The sequence below is a fragment of the Eleginops maclovinus genome, chromosome 5, assembly GCF_036324505.1.
Source record: "Eleginops maclovinus isolate JMC-PN-2008 ecotype Puerto Natales chromosome 5, JC_Emac_rtc_rv5, whole genome shotgun sequence".
Classification (NCBI taxonomy): domain Eukaryota; kingdom Metazoa; phylum Chordata; class Actinopteri; order Perciformes; family Eleginopidae; genus Eleginops; species Eleginops maclovinus.
Window position 1 is genome coordinate 17,194,122 of NC_086353.1, and position 27,782 is coordinate 17,221,903.

Below are 27,782 nucleotides of genomic sequence, written 5' to 3' on the forward strand. Positions count from 1 at the left end.
TGGCGCGCCTGTAGTGTGCCGTTAGAAAACACAGCTCCCCATGCATGCATCGTGCGTTTACCTTATGCATGCGTGCAACTTGCATTTACCTTATGCATGCGTGCAACGTGCATTTACCTTATGCATGCGTCTAGCGTGGATTTACCTTAGGGTAAATTCACACAGAATCCGTCTCTAAAAACGTGACGCGTGGAAAAGCATAAAGACAGTTCTGTTCATTCAACAGACTTGTGTTGTCATTTAAGGTGGATTATTCTCCATACCTGCCTTTTTGAAATATAAGTAAAAACATATTGGCTGCAAAGCCTACTATAATTTAATCAGACCAGTACATATTTATTTTACCTAGTAAATATTAATGAAAAGCAACTGAAGCCTTTAAAAGGGAAAAATGTATGTAATAAACTTAAAGTATGTTGGATTGAATTCAGAGTATGTATTACAACTATGCTGCTCATTGTAGCTGCCCATTCCCAAATGTGATCTTTCCATGAGTATTAGCTAAATAAACTAATTTACTGGTCTGACCAAAGTACAGTAAGTTAAGCAGCTCTTTTCCTAGTAGATCTACATTTATTACTTTGTAGCAGCACCTTTTGGCTTTTATTTGGGTTTTGATTTCTCTTCTACAGTTTATCCAGAAAGTCCTACTAGGTAGACATTGTATTACAAATCGTGGTCACCTGTCTAAAATTAAAACACATAACATTGTCTCTTTTAATCCGACATGTTGCCTAAACTACCCTCCTTTTGCAATATATTTGCTATTTGACTTGTGTATTTCAATAGAAACTATCAAAATTCAAGTTGACTCCACACTTTCAAAAGGTAGGCTAGTTGCCAGTTCTTCAAAATCTGTAAAGTAAGTGAGGAATTATCACTTGCTGATTTAAGTCTTTTTTTCATCCAAAGCAATGACCCGTAGTTATAGAATGTATTAATTGTACACTCCTGAGTGAAATCTTAAAACCAGTTGAAAAATGGCAAGCATTTGATTTTGACAAGGTTTTAGGTATAACTTCAAAATGCTACGTAAAGTAGCGAAGGCTTACCACTCTTTTGTTGATGCAGGTTGGTGCAAAGGTAGGCCTACAAGATTTACAAGGAAAAACATTCGCACACTTAGTATTCCCTTCTTCCTTAAAGGTGCACCGCGTAAGATTTTTAGTAGTTTATTTCCAGAATTTACGCTGCCCATTCACAAATGTTACCTTTTTCATGAATACTTACCACCACCACCAAATTCTAAGTATTCATTATGACTGGGGAAATTGCACTTTTCATACATGAAAAAGGGGATCTTCTCCGTGGTCCGCCATTTTGAATTTCCAAAAATAGGCATTTTCAGCTGCAAACCTTACTGTACTTTGGTTAAACTAGTAAATATTGGTTTATTATTTAGTATATATTCATGAAAAGGTTAAATTTGGCAACATGCAGCACAGTTTCAAAGAGCAGCATAGTTGCAGTATCCATTCTGGTCACATTCTACACAGTGCACCTTTAACAATTGTTTTTCATCAGATATTTATATATTGAAATGCATCTTGTATATCCTTATGCATCTTGAATTTCCATTGCTTGAGGAATTAATGCTGATTGGCTATGTTATTCCAATTGCTTTGCTCTGTCACCAGCCAAATGAGGAGAGTGAAGCTGTCAAGGGAATGCACGTGGGAATCCTCATCCTTACAGAGAATGCACAGCGCCCTGTCCCCAAGGAGGTGATCGATGTTGCACTTGCACTGGAGGAGGATGTCATTCTCCGAAACCTGAAAGATGTGCCTCACGCGTTTTCGTTGCTGATGGGTTTGCTTTATGGTCTCAACATCCACTACCCAAAAGGACTCAGATACATGTTCGAGATCATACAAAAGGTGGTAATGAAGATTGGCGCAGAGTCTTGCTCCTCAAGAGTTAATGGTGTCCGGAACAGGCTCATGTCCACACACTTGTGATTGCACACGCATCTTTGAGTGGAGTTGTATGTTCTCAGTTGTATGCCGTTTTCTCTCCTTTAAGTGGTTTAGTTGCTTATACTTTTAAGTTTGAAAGGTGAGGGTAGCAACTCTGTTCAAATGACTGGAATTTTCTATGTTGGTTTTTCTGGCCCTTGTAGATGTGTATTTTGTACATAAACTGGATGTGTATGGTAGTTTGGGTAAGTGAACCAAAAGATATACTGACATCACTCACACTGGTTGGCAGACGTTGACAGACGTGAACACAGCAGCAGTAATAGTGAGGCTTACGTTTTTGTTTTCTTTTAATGTCTCAGATAGATGTGACTACCAACTTATGCTTAATTGCGACTGACTTAAACATGTTGGCTTACACACACACACACACACACACACACACACACACACTACACTAGACTAGAGACACTCAGACACACTCACAGATGGACTGACGGCCAGACACTCAGATAGATGTAGAGAGACAGGCGAACTCTGATCAGTCATGCACAAACAGTAACAGTGACTTGTGTTAAATGTTTTGTCATACCCCAAGTGATGATGCACTGGTCAACTTTTTGAGCAATGTTGCCTGGCAACATGATTGTCCACTGCTGATTCAAGTTCTCCTTATCAAGGTCCTGTATTGATAAACCGCCCAAATAACATTTTGCAGTATTGTTTCTCAAAAGCATTGCTAAAAAAGTCATCACCTTTACCCACTAATGCCAAAGATACTTTTGTGTTTGAGAGATGAGGGTCGCAACTGGTTCAAATGGCTTTGGAGGTTGCCATGTTGTTTTGATCACCTTTTGTAGATATACTGTACATGCACTTAATCTTTTGATTGGTCGGCAAACGCTGATGCAGACGTGGCTTAAGAAATTACTGTTTTATTGCCTCTTGTAGACATGTATAGTACTGTACATGCGCTATATTTAAGAATTGCTAGTGTATCTTCAGCACCTTTATGGTATATTGTTTTCAGAAAATATGTTTTATTTTTGCCACTGTTTGTCCTACACAACCAAGTGTCTTGTACAGTGAAAGTTTACAGTAAAAGTGTGAAATAAATGTTGGTTGTTATTCATCTCATATGAGTGAGTCTTATGTAATTTTACACTGTACACCTAAAAAGAAGTTGGAAGAACTTCAATTTTGAAGGCAACCAAGGTAACGCCTAAAAAGAAGTTGGAAGAACTTCAATTTTGAAGGCAACCAAGGTAACTTACTTGATATGCTCATAGAGCTAACAGATTGAAGTCTGGATAAATGCAAAACTTGAGTCAAGCTGACTGTATAAACATGTTGGACTGATGTAGACTACAGTGGAGTCCACATAACCACTTGTTAAGACAATGCCTAATTAGAAGTTGGACTGATGTAGATTACAGTGGAGTCCACATAACCATTTGTTAATACAACACACGATTAGAAGTTGGACTGATCGAGATTACAGTCGGGTCCACAAGAGAATTTGTCCATACAACACACAATTAGAAGTTGGATTGATTGAGATTGGAGTCCAGTCCACAAGACCATTTGTTCATACAACGCATAAGTGGAAGTTGTCTGGAAAACAAACATCAGTTCACCTGACCTGTCATTAGTTCACCGAACTTGCAACCTTTAGCTGAGCGAACTGGTTGCCTTTTTGTACCAACTTCATGCTTCAATTCCATACAACTTCAAATTTGAAGGCAACCAGGTTACACCTATTTTTAAGTTGAGTCAACACATTTTTTTTTACAGTGCTGGGCGTCATATAGCGTCAGAGTCCTAAGCACTGCAGCCTGCCCGGGGAGACATACAGCGCCCAAACAGCATTGTGTGTAGAAACGTTATTTAAACCAATCAACAGGGTGCGAACTGGAGGGGAGCAGGGGGAGCTATAGCTCCCCTAGTGGTGACATGAGCTCCCCTGGGAACATGGTTTGCGAAATTTTAGGGGAGCTCTCTAAAATATTGATATGATGACCAAATAAATGCCATTTTGGGTAATGTTTTTTTCAAAGGTGTAAAATAAGTGAAATAAAATTCTATTCATAGTTGTCAGGCTGTATGACGTCAAAATGCCCAGTTGGCGGGCAAGAAAGGCATTCGATAGCTGTCTAGTTCTACCACCGGAATTTACCTAGGATCACCGATTACCTTTCATTCAAAATCAATGAATATCTCTACCTTAATGTGTTCTGACTGAGTAATACAATGCAAGACAGTTGTTGTTCGGTTGGTTGTTCAAATCGGCGAGGAGACAAGCCAGGACTAGGCATATCAGCAGCAGAAAAAAAACCAGGTTGTGGTTACAGTCAATAAGACGTGACCCCTGCCTTCGGAGATGCCATCAAAGTTTGGCAGCCCTCAAAGTATACACGTGAATAGTTGAATTTGCAAATAATTATTTTCTTACAAATCAGCCCTCTGTCTCAAAACAAGCTTCAGCAGCTAACTGGTAAAGTGTAGGCTGAACTAGGTTAGCCTACTGTTATCCTGGGAAAGCATAGCATCCTCTGAGCTAGATAACTCTCACCCGCAATTTGCGATATTCAGCCAGTCTATGAAACTACACGATTCATAACACGGTGACGGTGGTTTAAGTATTTTAATTACATAAGGTGAACTTACCATTTGATAAAACGATCACTGCAAAGACACATACTTTGAGGGTTGTTTTGACTTTGGAAGCTTTTCTGGGGTAGGAGCATCGTCTGAGTTTTCTTTATCTGCTGGTAGCCTATGCGATAAAAACATCGTCCGGACTTGTCTCTTAGCCGATTTGAACAATCAACCGAGCAACAACTGTCTTGCATTGTACTACCTTATTCAGACAATGTTAAGCAAAGAGATATTAAGTGATTTTGAATGAAAGGTAATCGGTTCGTTGATTCCAGTGGCTGACAGCTGTGGAAAGCTTTTCTTGCACTCCAACGTGCATTCTGACGTCACGTGAAAACTATCAATTTAGAGTTTATGATTCATGAAAAAAGTGTCGCCTGCTTGCCGCTGTTTGCAGCTCCGCCCACTACCAATTCACTCACGTGATCGTTTATCTACTGTAGCACTACATGTTTACAAGGTATTGTTGCTGCTGCTGACAGTATGTTGAAAAGAAAAAAACAACAACTTACACTGGGCAATTTCTTTAAAAAGACTGCCAAACAACTTGATAAAGAAGACCAAACGAATGTAGCTGGTGGAAGCACATCCTTTGTGACTGCTGTTACAACAGTACCGAGAGAGGAGGGAGCTAATGTCAGTGCTGCTAGTGCTAACTTGACAGTTAAAGATAACTTGTGTGCTGAAGAGACACAAGAAGATGAGCCAAGAGAAGAGGCTTCTAACGTGATGACTACAATTACCATAGTAGAGGTCGAAGGAGATATGGAAGAAGATGATGATGTTGCTGATGACCACCCCACTTGTGCTTCCTCTTCCTCCCTGCCTGCTGCTCGAGATCGGGGGGGTGAAGTTGCTGCGGTGGTCCGGCGGCTGCCGGATGGCTGGACCAGCCAACAGTGGAGTGAGTGGATCACACGCCTCCCATGGCTATTCTCCAAGGATGGATCCATAGGCTGTACTCTCTGCAGGGATGCTAAAAGCTTTCTCCTCAGTACTGATAAAGGTGGAGTGCACTTATCAGAAGAATGGATGAACGGGGACGTATCCAGTAAAACTAAGAACAACTTGCGTAAGAAAATCTACAAGCATCGGGATAGTGTGGCGCACAACAGGGCAGTTGAACTGGCAGAAACAAGAAAACAAGCAATACTGCCGAACCAGATTCTCGCAATCAACGGAAAGTTGCTGGAGGAAACGTCCAATGCTTTCCGATCTGCGTATATGATAGCAAAGGAAAGGATGGCATTTAAAAAACTCCCACCTGTCATGCAGCTTCAAGAGATCAATGGGGCAAAGGTAGGCGCTGTACACAGATCCGACAAATCCTGTGCTGAGATTATTGGCCACATTGCACTCGAAATGCAGAAAAAGTTTGTATGTAATGTTAAAAAGGCCCAGTCAAAAATAAGCATCACTATTGATGAGAGCACTGTGCACGGACGTGCATATATGATTGTATATGTGAGATGTGACGTGACAGGAAAGGGAGATGTGGATAATGTGTTTTTAGGCCTCAAAGAGTTAGTCGAGGGCACAGACGCCGAGTCCATCTACAACAGCCTGAGAGAGGCTCTACGTGTTGCAGGTTTTGATGACGAGTTTTTGTCTAACAATCTCATCAGCATAGCCACTGACGGCGCGTCTGTCCTCACTGGCAAAAACAGTGGGGTCATTGCTCGCCTAAAACAGGACTTCCCCAAAATCCAGTCTATACATTGTTTTTGTCACCGGCTAGAATTGGCAGTCCATGACTCTCTTAAACTTGTTGCTGGATGTAACCACTTCGAAATTTTTGTTTCAAAGTTGTACAGTTTGTACAATCAGTCCGCAAAGAATGCGAGACTCCTGGAGGAGGCAGCAGCGGAGTTGAATATGCAGCTTTTAAAAATCGGGCAGATTTTTACCATCAGGTGGGTGTCAAGCAGTTTTAGAACTGTTAAGGCCGTCTGGAACAACTACCCTGCTTTAGCAAGACACTTCAAAATCGCAAGTGAGGATCCATCTCGTAATGACACGGAAAGGAAGAAATTCCTAGGGCTCCATAAACAACTCTCAAACGCTGGATTTGTAGCCGATCTGGCTTGCATGAAAGACATGCTTCGTGAGCTTCAGGCCCTGTCACTAAGGTTGCAGCAAAGAGACATCGACATAGTGAGCGCGAATTGTCAGATTCAGCAGTGCATCGATGTACTTTCTGCTTTGAAAGAGTGTGGAGGTAAATCAGCACAGAAGGCCGAGGACCGCATAACACAAAGACTGTTCAAAGGTGTGGAGCTAGTGGAGTGCAGCGGCAAAATTAAAAGGGGTCAGTTCTATCAGTCTGTGATCGACAATCTTAAGAAGCGAATGCCAGAGTCAGATCTTGTCAATATGCTCAAACCCCTCAACAAGCGCTTTTGGCCACAGGACCGCAACGCACTTATAATGTATGGGGAAAAAGAAATACGGGCCCTTGCGAAAGAACTCGGTGAATCTGCTAGTGAAGCAGTACAGGAGCTTCGCGACTGGAAGTTACAAGATGCTGCACCTGCACCAGGCAAAACGCTGGAGAAACTGTCCATTGCAAGCAGAACTTACCTGCCCACTTCATCGGAGTGCGAGAGGGGCTTTTCAGCTATGAATGACACGGACAGTAAGACTCGCAATAGACTGCGTGAAGCCAGCACCTCCTCACTACTTTTCGTGGACCTTAATGGACCTCCACTGGAGAGATTCGATCCAACGCCCTTCATCACATCTTGGCTGAAGTCGGGTCATCGTCTGTCCACATCATGGGCTAGTGGACCTAGAGCAAAAGCAACTGAGCCCAGACCGCTGTGGTCGCTTTTGTGTTAGGTAAGACCCGCTTAACTGAATTTTGCTGTGTTGAAAAAAATGCCAAAAATACCATGCAGCGTCTAATATCTCTCTCTCTCTCTCTCTCTCTCTCTCTCTCTCTCTCTCTCTCTCTCTCTCTCTCTCTCTCTCTCTCGCAAGTGGCTCCAAGGACCATCAGCATCTCTTCCACCATGCAGCGTCTTGTCATCTGTCTGCTCTCTCCCTCTATGTGCATCGTTGCGTATTGTTGTATTGTTAATATTAATATATGTTCATGGTTGGTGCTGCGCTGCCACACCTATCGCGTGTGTTCGGCTATAGGCTAAAGCCCATGACATGTGAAATGTAGCCTATGTATTTTTAGTTATTTTAAATTGACTTAGGCTAATTAAACAGTCAAACGTTACATTGGTGGTCCGTGGATTATTTATTATCAAGTTGATTGAAGTTTGCGTAGCCCATACATGCTCGGTAAATCTGTTTCTGTTTCATGTAAATGTAGACCTTTGGCACCCCGTGTGCAACGGATTTTCTATTTAATAGGCCTATGTCACAGATCAGAATCCCCCCCCCCCCCTAAAAATAAAAAATAAAAATAAAAATCCGGCTCCCCCGGACACCGTGGTATAGTTCGCACACTGCCAATCAAATACGTATTGCTAAGTTGTTACCCTTTGGGACCCATGATAATGCACAACCAGTAGACAATCGTGCCATTCGCATCGTGAAACTGAAAGGAGTCCATTTATTAACAAATAATAATAATAATGTCAATGACCAACATTACAGGTGGCCACTGCCACACTACACACAAGAGATCCATTAAAAAGCTGCCCCGGCCCTACTGTTTCACAGTTCATAGTACAAAGTCAGAGAGTATGAGGAGTGCATCACTGGGATGCATGGTCTACAAAGCACTTATGATAATGTGTATAGATTAGACACGTGTATTATATTCATATTAGCTGCAGAAGGCCGCAATGCATCGCTTCCCACTCGCGATTTTGGTCATTTTAGCCTAGAATTGACAAAGCAAAACACGACGAAACACACCGGCAACAATGGACGCCAAACTTGTGGTTACACTTTTGACATCACGACGGAGCTCCGCCCACAAGGGTCTCAAAGAAGAGCGTTTTCAGGGATTTCCTGACGCGCAATTTGAAATGATTAATTACTCCGTTAATTTGACCACAATGACATGGGTTGCAATGATATGTTATTCAGTTGTACATGTACTATTAGACTGCATGGTGTGCAGTGCTGCACTTCATTAGGCCTGTTGGAGACGCTTAAACAAGCAGCTGGTTGATGCCAGTCCACACCTTGGATAACCTTAGCTCTTGTGAGATGAAACGTTCTTTTATAAGTGCAATCCCTCTTCCTTAAAGCGGTAGTTAAATCAAGTGGCAAACATGAGGAGACTAAAGATTATATCGAAAAGCATAGTGAGACAGAGAAGTTGCTCTGACAATGGCAGGAACAACAGAGTAAGATAAAAGCCAGGGACAATGTGCTGGAGAGGGGATGTGCCAATTGAATGCAGTTGTGAAGGATCCAGGTAAGCAGCAGGACCAGAACACACACACACACACACACACACACACACACACACACACACACACACACACACACACACACACACACACTCTAAGACAGATAGAGAATCAAACAAAGATAGAACAACCCAGGGACGTTTGCATTTGTGTTCCTATCAATGGTAGAAGATTGACACTTAGCCTACGTAGCATACCCATAACTCTTAACTTAATATATGTACGTTTTTATTACTTTTAGCTAACTATTTAAACAGTTTGATTACTTTTAGCTTACTATGTGCTAAGTATTTAAACTATTAATCCATTACTTTTAGCTTAGTCCTTCAAACTCTTTGCTAGCTTGCTAACTAGGTTTCGTGTACCTGTAGATACGTCAAAGCACTGCGATGCAGATTGATTGCACGTGGAGCCTGCAGGACAGGAATATGAGGGTGTGAGGGTAGATTAGTTTCCATTTACCTGATGTCAGTATGTACATCATTAGCGTGGCAAAACAGTCATACTTACACAGACAGACAATGGATGCTTTGATAGAAGGAGGACCCGTGAGAATAGTGTGTGGCCTCTGAGGATGCCTTGGAGGGGGTCAGGGTGAAGCTTTAGATAAGATGTCTTTTTGCTATGCTCTCTATTCCTCACTTTTGTTCTTTAGACCTGTGAACATATAAAGTTGCAATGATAAGCTTTTTGCCTTTTAAATTTGCGTCACAGGATTATACATTACTAAAATAATTGCTGAGGCTAAAAGTGAGAAATTGGTTCAGACTTTGAAATAAGCCACTTTGCTTCTCTTATTGCCATGCTTAAGTTTCCTGCAGTGTTAACTATACTACATAAACTTGCCCCAGTATTTGCCCTGCCTACCTCATTCTTCTGAAAACAGGCCACACACACAGGATCCTACTACCATACCCAAATCTACATCCACACATGCAGGCTCACACACAAATCTAGCTGTCACGCTAACACATAGGGTGAATTACTTCCGCATATTCCAACTGAAACAATATGAACTTCAATACAAACACACCCAGAAGAGCCTTCATGACTGCAGTGATTAAATAAAACATTCAGTGGAGAACAGTGGTCCAGAAGTATTAATTTGATTGAGTCGATAAACATTTTTACACTCCTAATGAGGACCCTGCGGACCCAGCTTTGGAGGAAGGTTACTCTTGGGGGCCAGTTGGTTTCCATCTCGTTCTTTTTCCGTGTTTGTAATGTACACTTTAGACACTATGCTCCAACTCCTTGTAAGTTGAGATTTAATTTTGAGGTTGCTTGGTTTCCTTTTGTTGCTCCTTTCAAAAACCAGTCCTCTTTTGAGTGCACATTACCCAGAGACCTCCTCTTTAACTTCGGGATACAGTGTCATGATGTTTCTACTTTTGATAAATAACTGTCTGGGGCAGGTTCTCTTTCCGCAGTATGTCCTCTTGAGTACCGCCCAAATGCTCAGCAGCTGGCTATTAACAATTCTGGTTTTAAGAAGTCCCTTGTATATCTTTATTTTTTGTTAAATATTGCAATAGTCCCATCAACATTGGCATATTTTCTCAACAGTTTGGCCTATATCTACTCTCCTTTAGACACATTTGGTCAAATGTGTTGTGCACATTTAATGTTGAGTGATCTGTTACTCTTCTGAGAAAATGTCTGTTCATTTGTGTTTCTCCTGAACCTAGACATTTTTAAAACCTAGACAAAATGAAATTATATCGAAACAAAATGAGATGGTTTTGAAAGCAAACAGAGTTTACACTGTTCACAGCCATGTTAGCTGTTACAGAATATTTGCTTCTTATGATGTTGCAGTATCCCTTTTATGGCACTGAATGTCATTATTTGGATATGACTATTATTCCCACAATAAACCACAAGACTTATTTGTCTTATTTTCAGGTAGGGTTTGGCAAGAAGCCATTACTTCCAGCATCACAGTGTTGGTTCACTTTTTAACATTGGAATTAGCTGTTTAGAAAGCCTCTGCACCTGCTTTGCAGCAGAAAAAACCCCATCCAGACCATAACAAACTGGACAGAATCAAATCTGCAGTTGAGTAAGAGGGAGGCGAGTGCCAAAAACCATAAACACTGGACCACAAGCATTATAGAGGGGAGCAGCCTTCCCCACAACACAGCACTCTGTGGCTGACAAGATCCGATTTAAATCAGACAGACGACAACCAGCTGAGGTGGAGCTCTCCATCTACCCAGAGTAAATACACAGATCTGAACTGTAGAGCGAGTGTTAAGGCTCTGAATCATTTAGTTTACAGTCACTGCTCCGACTAATGTGAAACTCACAGATTATAATCTTATGTTGGTGTGTGGTTAATGTGGATCTACCCCACAGATCATATGTATCAAAGAGCAGACACTGTTTTAAGAGTGGCTGAACTTCAGGAAGTGCAGTTTTGTGGAGGTGATGATGACTATGTTATGGTTATTATTGCCTGAGGAAATAAATATAAAACACTTCCTCGAGTGAGAAAAATCTGACTGTGTCTTGTAAGGGGTTTATTTTTTGTTCAGTTTTGTTTTTCTAATTTGGTGGAACATCTGTACATTTGCATTCAAGAGTGTGACACGGCTTCAAGTGCTCATACAGGGGCTGTTTGTACTCTACAGCAACTCAGACCTTCATGAACCTATATAAACTCCTGATGAGGACCCTCCACAGGTGTGCTCCCAGCAGGAGGCGCCTGACGACATTGCACGCAGGTGTGCTAGTTCTGCCTGTAGAGCAGCCAACTAGATGAAGAGAAGCAAAAGATGCATGGCTCTAGAACAAAAAGGAGGCTAATAATAGACACAAGCCACTGAATACTAAATATAAAAATCACTCTTTTTATAGCGCCGTTTTACTTTAAAAAAAATGTATGTGAAATGTTGTAGTCAAAGTAGATAAGTCAAATTCAGATTGGAAAAACTAAAAGTTGAAAAGTCTCAAAATATATTTTTTAACTTATATTTTTTAATCTGCAACCTGAATCTATATTTACCTTTTATTCTAAAAGTTGAATTTTTGAATCTGATATCATCAAAAATAATTCAGCCTTAAAAATTACAAATCAAGCACTGTCTTAATTTAATCAAAGAGATATAATTCAGAACAATACATTTAGATATCTGGTTTTAAAGGTTGAAATGTTTTAATGCTGGTGTGGTGTTTAAATTTCAATATTAAGTATTCATTTGCTGTAAACATTCAACTACCTAAGTCTCTGATTTCCTCCTTCAAACCCACTGGGTTTATCTTCTGGTTATGGTGCAGTCAAGGTCAAGATTCTTTATGTAAATGAGTTTCAGGATGTTTCCGTTCAGCCAATAAAACCTATAATCAGAGCTCTAAACAACTTAATGGCAGCATTATGCCCAAGCTGCCATTCCTCAAACGTTACTACACATCTCTGTACATTTGTTTTTTTGTCCAGGACAAAAGAAAAGAAGCAAAACCATATCTGACAACGATCAGAGGCTATAAATCATTGTAAATGGAATGGTTGCCTCGTAAAGAGAAACAGGTTCTTGTGTCTCAATGGCTTCCATATGGGATAATGTATATAATTCTCACACACACACACAGACACACAAATACCAGACACATACGAACCACACACATGGCAGACAATGATGTTGGGTGGCGTGCACTCATACCTGGCTGCTGTTCAGATAGAAGTCAGAGGCATTTTATTCTGACAGCTGATGAATCGTTCCTCAGTGGATGGACGTGCTTCATTCATTATCCATCACCAGGTCACGGAGCGGTCTAACGGGAACATCTGTCCCTGTTCTCACATCTTTCTTAGTCTCTCATTATGTTACTGAAACATTCAATGATAGAGATGGTTTGCATACAGTTACTTCTGAATTAAATGTTTTCCATGCTTTGTAAATAGTTGTTTTTGGCACGTTTTTCTGCTTAGTTTAAATTAATTTCAGCTTTAACTTAAATTGCATTTGGTAGCTTTAGGGGGGAGACTTGGCCCTGGGTTTAATTTAATCATGTTCTGGCAGGCTTCTTTATCAACAATGAAATTAATCTGTTTCCGCAGAGAATGATAATTTAAAGTGAGTTGATAGATTTTTTGTATTCGGAAAAGCAAATAAACACATTCACATGAGGAAGTGTGTCAGGTATTTGGCTGATACTCACTTGTTTCTACCTATATTGAAATGTAATCCTGCGCTTAAGCCTGGCGCTGAATGCATGTTGGCTCATCTTTGTTTAGGAATACCACCCTCTGAGTTTCCACAAAGACTTAATATTTTTGCAATAAGATGTTCATTGTTCTTTATATAAGAAGCTTTAGAGCAGGGAACACAGGGACAAACTGAACCTGAGCTGTTTAGTGTAATATAAAGTAAATACATGGGAGGAAAACACAATAACAACAGGCAGGTTTATTTAGCTGCTTTGTATGAGCTAACAGACCAAATATGCACCTTAAAGTGCTTTGTATGGTATGAATTAATTAGAAAAAAAACTCCCCAGTACATCTTACACACTCCCATGAGCACCTTTTCGCTTCATAGTGATATACTTTATTACATCATCATCCTGAGCAGCTTTGCTCCATTTGCTGCTCCCAAATGCACATTAAGTTGAAATTAATAGAGTTTCAGTGGGGGGGGGGACAGGACATTGTGATTGGCTCAGAGGTGTGTAGTCCTGATCAGCAGGTCGCAGGAGAGTTTTCCATTAAGGGGGCTAAACTTGACCTCCGACCTCATAGGAACTGCAAATTTCCCTGTTGGCCCCAGAGTGTCCGTGGGGCTAAAAGCTGTTTTAGTTAAAAGAGTTGATGACCACACGGTGGGGGTCAGGGGTCAGAGGTTAGAGGAAATGAGGAATTGATCGAGGCTTACAGGACCGTACATGGTGTTCCCTCTGTATGTTTTGTAACTAACCGATCCCGTGGCTCTTGGAATTTTAAACTCTTCGTCGCTATCGTAGTTGTCTTCGATACTAACACAAACATCATTATCAGAGGACGTCATAGTATTGGTGTTTTTTTTTTTTTTTATGTAGTTAATAGTGACGCCAGTTTCAGATAGCAGATTTTTGGAAACAGGAAGAATAAATGTTTCTCTCGTGTCCTTTTATTCTTAATAGATATATGTTTTATACAAGGATAACCCCTGGAGCTGTTATACCTTGGTTTTAAGAGGGATGCCAAGCAAAAATTCAATGAAGGATACAACACTGCAGCTCATAATGTTTTTATAACACAACAATGACAAACAACATGTAACTCGCCAAATATACAGATTTAAATATGGGACATGCATGTTCATCTTAGCATGGATATGTTGCCTGCTATTCTTTTTATGTTTGAAAGGGTCAGTTTCACTCCTATATTATAAAACAATATTATTGAGTGTTAAAATAGGGTCATTGGCAAAAACGATTTGATGTAGTTAGAGAAACTAAAGCAAGCAGCAATAAAGGATGTTTTCTTTTCTTTTGGCATTGATACGCATGGATCATTTCTGATTTTTTTTTTCAGAACATACGGTATGTTGGTTCAATAATGCTCGGAAAAGTTTCTGTGAACATTTGAATAATGAGGATAATCTCACAATGTCTTTTTCACTCAAACATGATTCAAAATGTTCAACGTTTTTGTTGTTACAGTTACCACACAGATTGTAGTAGCCAAGTACCTAGTCTTGGTAATCAGAAAACTGTTATCGTATTATCTGTTACTCCCTTAACTTCAACATATGGCTGCATGCTCAAACACACATGTGCACACACTCATTTGCTGACACACACGTCACTGCGCCTGGTAAACCTCCATCACTCATCACTTCATAGGAACAACTTGAGCGTGACTTTCTGAACATAAAAAAGGTTGTGAAGCATGCAAGCTTTCTCTGTGGTTCAGGGCTAAATGGCTAATAATGTCTTTATTCAGTCGGTCTTAAAGCTACTAAACCCTGAAGGGTAAACTTATTTTAAGCCTCAATAAATATGGATGTGGAAATAATTTTTCTTTAAAAAAATGTTTTCTTCCTTTTCTCCTCTAATGACCTTGGCTGGTCTGAAGAGTGGCTTCTGATTCCTATCGATGGAACAGGAATGTAATGCCTGTAAGTGCTCTTTCTGGGAAAAAAAGGAGACATGGGGAAAAGTGCTTGTTACGTTTTGTGTATCTAGTTTCTTCATTTAAATGAGAAACAAAGTCGCCTTGCTAGCAGTAGCAGAGTTTTAGCACAGGAAAATTCCAAGACCAAACTGTGTTTTCTGTGAGAGAGTGAGAGATTGATAAATGAGTGCTGTGTGGATTAGTCTGCTAAATGCGTCTTGAGTTGAATGTTTGAAAAACATTCGTAATGGCCAGTTGCCTACACTCCGTATCACACACGGATCATCTAGATAACAGATCCATTTAGACCACTTTGATATAACATTATTTCCTCTTCTCATTTGTGGTAAAGAGAGGAGTTCAATGTGCGACAGAAAAAAAAAACAGACAACATCTGGGTGCTGTGTGGTGACAGGGGTGAATGTAAACACACTTGGGGTGAAAATAGTTTGTTTCCTCACGAGATGTTCAAATATTCTGAATTTGAGCCAATAAAAAAATGACAGAGCAGGACTGGATTTATGATTTTGCACTACTACTTACTGCTAACATTGACTTGTGGTTTAAAAAAGAAAAGTAAGATTAATTTGTAAATCATAAATAATGTAAATATAAATGTCTCAAGCCTTGTTTATCCACACAAATAAACAACGCACTATGGGAACGCTGGACTGTGTCTAATTGGCAGGACTTCTTGACCACTCTCGGCTAGCAGACAAGCCGACAATGTGGTGCAGCCATGTGTGGAGGTAAACACACAGAGCCTCTTCCCCTCTCTCTTCCTGACTCCATCCTGACACCCCCACCTCACCTCCTCCTCTCCAGATCATTGGGTCGACACCAGAGAAGCGTTGATCCCACTTGTTCTGGTTCACCAAGGCCTGGAATTCCCTGTTCGGATCAACAGGAAAAAATATCCTCTCTGTCCTGCAAGACAGCTAAAAGCCTGTCAGTTTTAAAGAGGGGCGGGGGTCTCCTAAACTGACAGTGTCTTTTTACCTACCTAGCTTCAGTCTCGGTTCTAAGCATTCCCGGACGCTCTTAAATGGGAGTTTATGGGTAATCTGTCAGACCCGGGATCATCACAGGTTTACGACTGACCAATAAAACGCTGCAGTGGTTCGGAAGCTCCCTAACTCATCTCTCCTCTTCAAACCCAACCCCACATTCACTCTTCCTGTCTCACAGATTAGAGGAGACCCCAATAAACTCACCACCTTTCCCCCACCACTCCTCCATTTGCCTCCCACATTCATCTCCCATGTTATCTAAGGACAGGGTCTTTTTTTCAGTGAGACGACATCAGCTCTTCAGTTCTGTTTTCTGTCAAGGGAAAACTGTCTAAAACAAAAAGTCCTTATTTTATTCAGGCATCTTTGTTCATTTTTAAAGGAATGACAGTCTGAGGATTTTGGATTTCTTTCTTTTAAATTTGTGACTTTGATCTTACAGAATTTCAGATTTTTTCCCCCACAGAAGTTTGACTTTTTGTAATCTCAGAAATATTAAAGTATTTTGTCTTGTTAATGTATGACTTTTATCATTTTTAAAATTTCATTCAATTTTTTTAACCAAATATTCCTGTACAACCCATCCCTGGATTCCCTGTTTTATTCACCCTCATCTGCATTGTACATTTAAAAGCTTAATAACATTTGAAAGACAGACAATGTCAGTGTAATTAAACACAGTGCAAATATCCATATCAACCAGGTCAAATATAAAATACAAAAAAATGTTTGAAGGGTTTTACCAAGGGCAGAGTGGCAGCTCAGCAAGCAAAGAAAAGTGCTCAGGCAACTCTTCCTCGTGCTCCTCCTGCGAAAAAGCCTGTTTCCCAAAACAACGAAACATTCCTCTGTTGCTCTACAAAGTGAATTTATTTCTCTTTGTGTATTTTACTTTCAGAATTCTAACTGATGTAGGACATACTATTCAAGAGACCAAGTATAATACACACAGGGAAAAAAGAGGAGAAAGAGAACATTTCCCAGAGACTGCAGTTGATGATGTGTTTGATCAGAGGTTGAGTTGGCGATGAGAGAGATTCAGAAGCTACAAACAATTGGAGCGAAAATGTCACATGGCATCTTAACAATGTCTATCTATAGTTCTACTAGAAACAGATGGGAAAATGCATGCTTTTAATTAATGGCTTAATGTCAAGTGAACATCCATTATAAAGAGTAAAGATGTTGTAGGTCCTGCTACCATTTATTCTGTTCAGTCTCAGACAAATGAAAGGTTGTTCGGCTTGTTAAAAGACGGCCAACATTTAAATTAAGTGTTCCATTTGGTATGGTTATCTGTCTTTCCTTTCTTTTGCCTGACTTTTTTGACAAACAAACATTAACATCATTTTTCCCACATGGTGACATGGTATTTCATCCATTTTTACACTTTTCCTTTTTCTTTATTTGTATTTCAGTGGTCAAACTTTACAGTGGCTGACCCTTCTTGCTAATAATGTCCGTCAAAACAAACACTCCTCTGTTTTCTTACTCGTGGTCAGGGCCATCCATAAAAGCAGCGGCGGGGGTCAGTGCCACAGGTTTACATGATGTTCCCTGGTTATGGTTGACATGATGCATGGTGGAGTTAAGGCTAAATCAACATGCACCCAACATACATCAGGGAAGGGAGGAGCCGTCGTCTTATACGTTTCTTTCTGAGTGAGGAGTATTCAGAGATGTTTTGTGTATTTGCACATTATGTTTCCAGCTTTAAGATTTCACATACAAAAGACTACTAAATGAAAGACTTCATTCTCATTTACTTTTATTCATGATCAGTTTCTTTTCTTGATTTTATTATTTTAAAGATTTTCCTGGGCAAGATTAGCCTTTCTTTGAGTATGACTATCAAATAACCTCATTTTAGAAGGTTAGGATTTCGTTTCGTTTTGTCTTTTTCTCAGAAGGATTACTGAACTGGCGCAATATTCATGAAACTTGGTGGAAGGCTGTTGCATTGGCCAGGAAAATTATATTTTGGAGCTGATCCGTATCACATGGCAGACACACACATAATTTTTCACATATGAAATGACCTTGTGTTCCTTTTCAGTTTAATGTAGTTTCACATTCAGTCACAGTGAAAACTAAATCTGCCCGATGTATACGTGCCAGATATTCAGATAAAGCCAGTTAAAGACTTGTGTTCATTATATTGACAGCTATGACCTTTTCCTGCATTCTTTCAGAAAATAAATGTGGATTTTCTTTCAGGATTGATACGTCCCACAGCTTTTGCTAGAAGTAAGTTCGTTATTGTTTAACTTTTTATAGCTTTAAAATCCTGGAGTAGTTGTTGTCAAAATCAAGTGTATCTATTGAGCTCAATATTAAATGAGTATGGTGTATGGAAAATAATGTGAGCACAGTTGTAGAACTTTGCCCCTGAAGCAGTTAACTCACTCAAGAACAGCCGCTGCCACACAGGCGCATCATATTAGGTTGATTAAGTTGATTGATGTCAGTCAAAAAACTTTGGTTTATTGAGTTACAATTGATATTTAACATTTAACTACATTTGCTTCATTGACACCTTTTACGTTAATGAACTGTGTTAAAACATGGGACTGAAGCACCAAGTTTTAAAAATGTAAACATGTTCTCTTAAGCCTGAACAAACATAACTGCAACTGGTGGTTATTTTTAAGCAAGTCAAAGATGTGAATGATATTTCAGAGCTTGGATGAGGAAGAGGATTAAAATATGTAACGTATTATTTTGGATAATAAACATGAACATACTGTAGCTGAGACAGTATGGCAGGATACATGCTCTCAGCTGGAGCTCATATAGGAAGTTCATTCACCTGTTTTTCTTTGCGAACAATTTTCTGTTATTTGAACAACAGAAGACCTTGTTCTAGAGGTTCAGCTGAGCAGTGATTTAATGTTGAAGTTGTTTTAGTTTTACATGTTCCTTTTTTCTCTTTACAGCTGTAAAAATATGTTCAGGCCTCAACGGTTGGACTACTTTTGCAAATTCAATTCAATCTCCCCAAAAACAGAGGTGTGATTAATTTACATGCAACATTGTGTGTTGACAGACATGCATGCAATTATGCAAAACTCTTCTGTCTCTATTTTATGTGACTGTAATCTTATGCACAAGAAGAGCATATTGTTATTATAGGACTGAAATATAAGAGTCTCTCTGATATGTCAGGGGACTCAGAGATGTCCCTCCTCTCAGTTCCTGTGTGGGTGACTAAGGTAAGATAAATAGACCCGCTCTGTGCAGCAGCGATGCATCTAGATGCTGTCTGGAGGTCTTTATCTCATGTGTTTGCAATGCAAAGCAGGAGAAACACTAACAAAAGATGTGAGTGATACATCTACTGGGCAATTATGTGTTTTACATTCCAAAACAATGGAGGAAAGACTTTAAATGGCCCAGGTTTAACTAAGTTAGACCACAATCACAATTTAACCCAAACCTTAATAACCCCAACCTTGGGGAAACCAATAATATGTGTAGTACTCCCACAGTTTAAGGATAGAATTCAACACCCATTTTGATGATTACTCATTCACCTGACTAATTATTGACTAAACACTTGTTAACAGAAGGATGAGACCGACTCAGTAAAGGTTATACCATATTAAACATGCATGTCCTTAAATGCAACCTGGAACATTTACCTTTAGCCATTAGAAAAGATCAAATGTCTAGAGATGTACTCCTCCTTATTTGAATTTGTGTTGTATTAAAATTGCTAAAAAAAGATTGAAACCAATTATTTAAATACATATTTTAAAATATATCTAAATGCATTTGACTTAAGCTTGTAAAATAACTGACTTGAACATTTAAATAAAAAACATATGCCTGTGTTGACCACAGCTTCTCAGCTTTGAGAGCTTGATATTTCAAAAATACATTTATATTTAAAACTGTCGCTTTCAACACGTCAGGACATTAGACATTTTTGCTTTTCAACACAATACATATTGTAAAGTACATGCTGCTCTACTGCTTTTGAAATACCAACATTTTATTCTGGATGTAAAAACACAGCTGCCTGTGGTACCACAGCCCCTCAGCTGTCAGAACATAATCCAGTGATACATTAACTTAATCCATGATAAACACATGCCAAGCACATAGTAACACTTTCCCTAAATGCTGATGTGTGTCCAAGGGCCTGACCCTTTGTCCCCTCTAAGTGGACCATAACTCTCATCTTAGAGTCATCTGGTCCTGTTTACAGCCTGTAGGGGGTCAGTAGATGGAGCACTGCTAACTCATTCATTATCTGCACCAATCAGAGTTGATCTGCAACACTTATCAGCTGTGTGGATTAGTGATGAGATGAGAGGGGTGACAAATGACAGAGACAAAGCAAGTCAGGAAGAAAGCTACAGCAATAAAACATGGTACATATTGAAAATGTTCTCATGATAATCAACCATATATTCTACAATAAATAATTGGTATGGTATTTGTTGAATTATGCTAATCGATAAACACATTTAAATATGTATTTTCTGGCACAATTTCTCTTCAAGAACCATGTCCTTTTGTAAGAGAAAGAGACATGAAAGGAGACCCAGGCAGGTGTTGCATTTCCTCAAAGTTACTTCAAGGATCATAGTCTGTCAGCAATGTGACAGCAATCTGAGATGACCTTCAGACGCACACGCTGAGAGGAAAAGATAGAGCTGTTGATCTGAGAGAGATTGATGCATATACATGTTGGAGAGCTGATAGAATGGTTACAACGAGGGGGAAAGAGAGAAAAACAATATTGAGAGATACAATGGGAAAAGGGTGATTGAAATAGACAGAAAATAAAATAAAAACTGAGAAGCTGTCTGAGAACTGAAGAGGACTGTTCAGAATATGAGGTGTTAAGTTGAAGTGATGGTTTGTTTAAACTGCCTATGAATCTCTTTCACAAGAAAATATTGGATTACATTGATTTGTTCGGTGCAAAGCAAATGGAGGGAAACTGAGACTGAGACCAGAGCATTCGTGACCAATTAAAATCCAAATTATCGGTCTAGTCTCATAGCATATATTGTTTATAAAAAAGATCTTATTAATAGTCTGCACTTTCAAAACCTGAGTTAGACACATTCTCGGATTTTCAAAAGTTGATAGTTCAGCTGCTGACAATGACCACACAACGCAAGGTAACTAAAGAAAAGATTACTTTAAGGAGAAAAACAGGAGTATGTTTTCTTGCCGAGAGTTACACAAGACTGACAACCCTGAGCCTCTCCAATGAATGAAGCTACGAGCAGCAGTCATTTATCTGCCAACAAGTACTTGTAAAGCTATGCTGTATCTCGTTTCTTTAATCTTTGCCAACACCAAAGTTTAAAAAAAAGGTGGTAGTCTGCTGTGCATAAACAACTTTTCCTCCTCTCATAACAGGACTCAAAGACTGGATCATATTTTTTTCTGACTGGAAAACACTGCAGAGTTTTGGGGAACTTGGGGAACACAAGGCAATCCTGGTGGATAAGTGTAAGGTGCCTAGAGCACAAAAGCATCCCTTCTCAGGTTCTGTGTGAGCCAGCCAAAAACTCATAATGTATATGTAAGGCTAGAAGTAAAAATACTTCCAGGGAGATCCCTCTGCTCTGCAAAAACAGCAGGAATTCATGCTTCTTAAAGGTTTTTACTGAGATGCTCTTTGCTATTTTGTTGCCCAGCTCAATGCAAGTAAAGCTGTTCTAAAATATTGCTGCAGCTGTATTTCAGAGCTCATTTTCCAAACAGAATCCGCACATTTTAAGTGTTTCTCCAAAGCTGAGGCATATTTTTTAGACGGACAAACTGTGCATGTGTTACCTTAATTCCAGGTGGTATTTCTAAGGCACAAAACAGAGAGGGTGGTAATTTAAGCGAGGGCAAGCATGAAGATAAATCATTAAAGGGTGAATAGAGGTGGCCTTTGGGTCTTGGTGTTTCTCAAGACGTTCTTAATGACATTCATCAAAAGCTTGAACATCACCAAAAGGCTCATTCACAGTTCAGTGCTCAAAGGTTGACCATGGACTTACAAACATGAAAACTCTCCCTCTTTACAATTTTATCTTCCTCAATGGCAGCTTCTCAGCCTTTGTGGGTCGGCCACTGGAACGAGATGGGTTTTGAATGATGGCTGTCCGTTTGTGTGAAGTAAAAACGTGGAGTGAAAAGGAGGGCAAAAGAGGACTCCTGTTTGCGATTTGCCTGGAGACTTCACAAAACTAACATCCTATAGAATGGTTTCTATAGAGGCCGGTGTTTTTGTCTCTGGAAGTCATAGGGTCAGTGCAAGACGTAAAAACCAGGGCTTCAGTTTGTTGTTCTGTGTGGTGAAGTGCTCCTTGTTGACTCTCTGATTGTGTGTCTGTGTGTTTGTCCATGCATTTTGTTCGGATACTCATGCTGATGTGCATGCATCTCAACAATCACTCAACATGTGTCATCATGGTTTTGTAAGAACTACGATTCTTAATGACTGACCAACAGTCTCAGTTTGTGAAATGAAGGCTATGAAACTTCTAAATATTAGGGTATTTAGCCTAAAATAATTGTTCAATAATAGCGTGACTCTGCAATGCGGAAAACGCTAACCAGATGCTGACAGATTCAGGGCTCAACTACATCCACTTATTAGTGCTTAGTAGCCTTGACGCCTAGCCAATTTATCTTCCTACTGTCCTATGCACTTCACACATTAAGGATACATTACAAAGTGTTTAATGCAATGTTATTTGTTCCCCTGAGACAAATGTTAGAAGTATGTTTCACTGGGTCAACATGTAGACATCACCCATACAGATCAGGCCCACTGATGTTATACTCATTGAAACTTACGCCCTCGACTAACTAACATACTAACTCTCATATCATTCAATTCAAGTAAATGACCAACAGTCTTTTGAGCAAAATGTCAGGAGATAAAATACTGCATATTACAGAGACAATTGAAAGAAACCAGAGAAGCTTCTGTGACTGAGTAGTGCTAGCATGTTGCCAGCTAGCTAGCGTGTCAGCTGTTAGCTTGCTAGCTCAAACAGTTTACCAAGTAGCTCTGTGTTTAGTCCATAGAAACAGAATGAGAGTAGAACCGACATTGAAATAGGCTGTAAGTGCGTGACTCAGTAGTTTGAAAACTCAGTTTTGGTCTTCCATCTTCAAAATCACTGTTTCCTGTTGTCCGTCTCTTATGTAAACTGGGCCTCTGTTCAGATTTATTTAATTTTTTTCTGAAACTTGGCTTTTCAAAATGACAAACCCTCACAGAACAAATTACAGATAAACATTTGATATATGTTCTTTTAAAAAAGAAAGTTGCCTAAAGTATGTTTCTTTTGGCAGGTGTGGCTATTGAGTTATCAAGGAGGAACCACAGGGAGGAACACTGGCAGCAAAATGGTAATCGAGGATGTCGGAGAACAACTTAGAGGAAGCAAATAATGGCAGGATTTCAGCTCCAAGCAAGCTAGCCTTGAAAGAGGTGTAAAAAAGGAGAGTATAGAACACTATAGGAGTACAGCCCATATGCCAACAGACCTCTTAATCCTCAGACATGGAGGCATGACGAGACTCCCAACACTCTGAGTCTAAACTCAAACAGATTGACAAAGCGATTGAGACGTTTATATTTGGTTTTGTTTGGGTGGACGTCTTTCCCCCGGGCTGGCGGGCATGAGCTGTTTTGTACGTAAATGTTGTGTTTAACAGATGCATGGGGGAGTTTTCTCTGACCAAAGGCATTTGGAGAGTTCATTACCAAAACATTGAATAGCCTATTTGGAAAAATCCATGCAGTCACTCGTTCAATGTCTAGAAGGTCCCAACGGCTACACTATTTACACCAAGGATACATTGATGTTTTAAATCTGTCATCTTGTACCAGCAGGGAATCTTTACATTTATTTAGTTTTTATGTCTTTTCTCCCTCTGTAAGCACAGTGTTAAAAATCTATTGTTGATGTTTCAAATGATCCTCAAATTAACTTGGACCATTTAAAGAAACCGTTGATTGTTTTGAGTTAAAGCCAATCACAGACAACATGTTTTTGGTACAGAAAAAAGATTAAATAAATCATTTTGGACACATAATAATCAACACTGACAATACATGGCTATGTTTTTTCCTGCATCTATCTCCCGTGCAGCTGGTGTATAAATGTTAAATTGTCACAGCAGCGTCTAAATGATAATCACTGAAGCACTCCATTGATTAAAGCAAACATTACATAAAGTGAGAAATCTATTGTTTATGCTCTAGGAATTGCCACGTTCATCTTGAATTGAATCACTATATGTATGGCAGATTTACAATATTAACAGACGTCCTAACACTTGATTGTGAAAAGCATGGGAGCATAAACTCTTTGACATTTCTTTGTGCTTTGAGTGTTTAGGTTCCAGTTTAATCTATTTTAAAATATTTCACCAGCCGTGTGGTAGCTTTAAATACCCTGGTTTCAATTGTAGAGGGAATTTTGTTAATCAGCGGGAACCAGGGATCTTTGTAAGGCAAATGAAAGACTTTACAAGGCCAGATATCCGATAAGAAAAAATGAGCAGTGCTCTTCTTTTTATGCCCTTGTGATGGGCAGATGAAAGAGGAAGTGAATAGGAAGTGTTTGAGTGGTGATAAGTGGTTTGACCTCAGACATCATGATTAAGGCCATAAAGTGGGTTCTGGACCAAGGTTATTAAAGGATTATAAAGAACGGGTCTGGAGAAGATTAACCAACACTGGTGCACATTCCACAACAGCTGAGTTTACACAGCGGAGAGATATGGAGTCTGTTTAGGTGACTCGCAAATAACTTTCAATCACTGCCTGATAAAGCCTGAATTTCAGAGATGATGATATTTAGGGTTATTTATGTCCCTCAAAAGTATATTTTCTTTAAATCTGAATGTGCAAATGTAATCAAAACATTACACACAAATGTTAAAATAATAAATAGATGTTTCATTTAGACCAATGCTTCTAGGATGAAACCATGTAACAACAACATGTCCAACTACCTGATAACAGTGAAGTTGAAGGTTGAAAGCTGAAAATGAGAGAGCTCTGTTTAGCTGAGGGGAAATACAGGTTCAGGTGATAAGTCTCTGTTATCACTACTAGCAACCCCTTTCACATTGATACCTTGTTGATCTTGATTTTTGTTTTATTTTCACTAACGTAAGTCTGCATAAAAACAATACTCCGGTCTAGAATGCACGGGCCTCCCCAATTTAGGGAGAGAAACAAAAAAGAACTTGGGCTCAGTCCCTGTTGCTATGGACGCAAGTTCAAATCCAGCCAGCAGTCCAATCCATCTCCCTAATAAAGTCTAAACTGGCCCACATTTTTCTTTAAATACAAATAAACAATTTGCAGTTGAAATAAGAAGTAAACATACCAATTGGTTTACAACAATCCACCTAAAACATATATATCATGAACAACTGTTCAGATCAACCAATCCATCCCTGCCCACCATCATCCTCCTGTTCAGTAAAAGGGTTGAACTGGGCGGTAAAAGGAAATAAAGCTTCCTCAGTTAATCTCGAGCAGCCACCACCTCTCTCTCTCACTGTGTCACTCTGTCACTCTCTTTTTCCTCTCCTCTAATGACCAATGCCTGAGTCCTAAATCCCAGCTGTCCCCTTATCCTAATTCCTAAACAGCACCGTCATTATGTTCATTATTTTCTTTATTGTCCCCCACCAGTCAGTCAAGCTTTAAACTGTTATACGTTGTATGTCTTTCTCTCTCTTTAACAAACACACAAACACACACACACACACACACACACACACACACCATACAGACTGTGTTTAGCTATTAATCAGGTGCTAATCTTAGTTGTCTGCTTGGAGGTGTGTTGGGGCCTCGTAATGAGAAATGACTCAGAGTGAAAAACAGATCCCCTTGAGTGTGTGTGTGTGTGTGTGTGTGTGTGTGTGTGTGTGTGTGTGTGTGTGTGTGTGTGTGTGTGTGTGTGTGTGTGTGTGTGTGTGTGTGTGTGTGTGTGTGTTTGTGAGTTTCCTCACTTGTGACCAGAGCTCTAACTTACATAAATATTTGGTCCCATAAAGGCCGTTAGCAGCGGCTTATGAATCATAAAGCTCGTTAAACAGGAGTGTAAATAAACAGTAAAGCAAGACCTGGCGCCCCGCCGAGCTCCCTCTCCTTCCATAACTCAGTCTAGGCTCTGCAAGCTGCGGACAGACGTGTTCGGGTCGCCACCTGGGCAACAGGTCCGCTGTTTGGCTTAGTAACCTGCTCAGCTGAGTCAGAAGGGAAACAGTAAATTAGCTTGGTGTAAACCTGTGTAATCGCTCATTGGAGGCTTTAGCTGTGTTCTTGTCTGCAAAAGTCCTTTTGAGGTTTCTCTCAGAGGTGATTTCTTTTTATGGGGTATGTCGTTAGGAAGGATTCAAAGTTTATGATGCATGGGGTAACCTGTCACACTACACACCATACGGATGAAGTCACTAGCTGTACGTGTGCGGCAAACTTTCTAAATTACTTTACAAAAACAGTGAGTTTTTAAGTACTTGTATTTACCTAAGGATATAATTTATTTTGCGTACTACAGTTACTTGATGAATGTTATTTCAGCTATTTTACAGATTATGGTGATAAATAAAAAGGTATGGTAAACTTACAGTTTTAAGAAAAAAAACACATCTTAAGAAAATGTTTACTGTTGGCACTGCACATTGTTATTTGTATGCATTAAATGTCTTACGCTTTAATTGATGTCCATGTTAAAGCTTTTGTCAGACACAAACAGTATTTTATGAAACATATACATTAATAAAATAATTTGAGTTTGAAAAGGCCAGAAATTGTTGTAAGAGATATTGGTCATACGAAAGTGTATAATACATTTTGCACATTCCTGTCACACTTCCTCTCCCATATCTTCTCCTTCTACATTTTCTAATACACGTTACATATCACCAGTTTTTCTTTATCCATCCATTTCTCTATCCGAAACAATCATTCTGGATATCACAGGGATATTTTTTTACTACTGTGCTGAGGTCCTCTAACCATTACTCACCTTAATGTGTTTCTTCTTACAGTCTTGGTAAACTACAAAAAGTAAGGATAACAAATATGAAGAGCAGACTGTTGATGTGGTTCAGGGTAATTACATCAATTCATGATACAGTTCATTAAGCAGTTTTCCTGCAGTCAATATTAGGGTGTTACTTTATTGATCCTTGAAGGCAAATTCTATTTCCCCCAGTTCCTATTTATAGAGGCCAGAGGGTCTAAACTAAATGACGGATCGAGGCAGCAGCAGCCCTGCACCTACTGGGTTATTGGATGACCATTTTGACAGAAAGAGTGGTGTGGCTTTAGAGACCATAGATAACAGCTTCAGCTCCGTGTCTGAGAGGCTTGTATGACGCCAAGGTAAAGCAGTGAAAACATTGAAAATATTTCATACACTTTAGCCGAAATTAATAATTTTTATGGCAGCCTTTCTTTTAGGAGGCTTAAATACTTGTACTGCTGCCCAACTCCAGAGCAATACATGGCTTAGCTTCTGTAGCAAGCCAAGCACAACTGTGCCAAAGTATGGCCTCACAGAGCGGAAATGGAACATATTTATCTGTTCTTGATCAGTAAACATCTCAGGCTGCATGCGATGGAAAGTGTGTAATATGATTTGAAGTACAACCCAGTTAGATTCATGACATGCAACGGTCTACTGCTGTAAATAAAATGACAAAAGGAATGCTTGCACTCATGGAGCCT

The 27,782-nt window shown here is 39.6% G+C and overlaps 1 protein-coding gene across 1 annotated transcript; it reads left to right on the forward strand.

Moving 5' to 3' along the window:
• The first annotated feature begins 5,339 nt into the window (after positions 1-5,339).
• LOC134864447 (E3 SUMO-protein ligase KIAA1586-like) lies at positions 5,340-7,412 on the forward strand. The gene has a single exon (XM_063883412.1). It carries the CDS (start codon positions 5,340-5,342, stop codon positions 7,410-7,412), a length of 2,073 nt encoding a protein of 690 aa, XP_063739482.1.
• Positions 7,413-27,782: the final 20,370 nt, after the last annotated feature.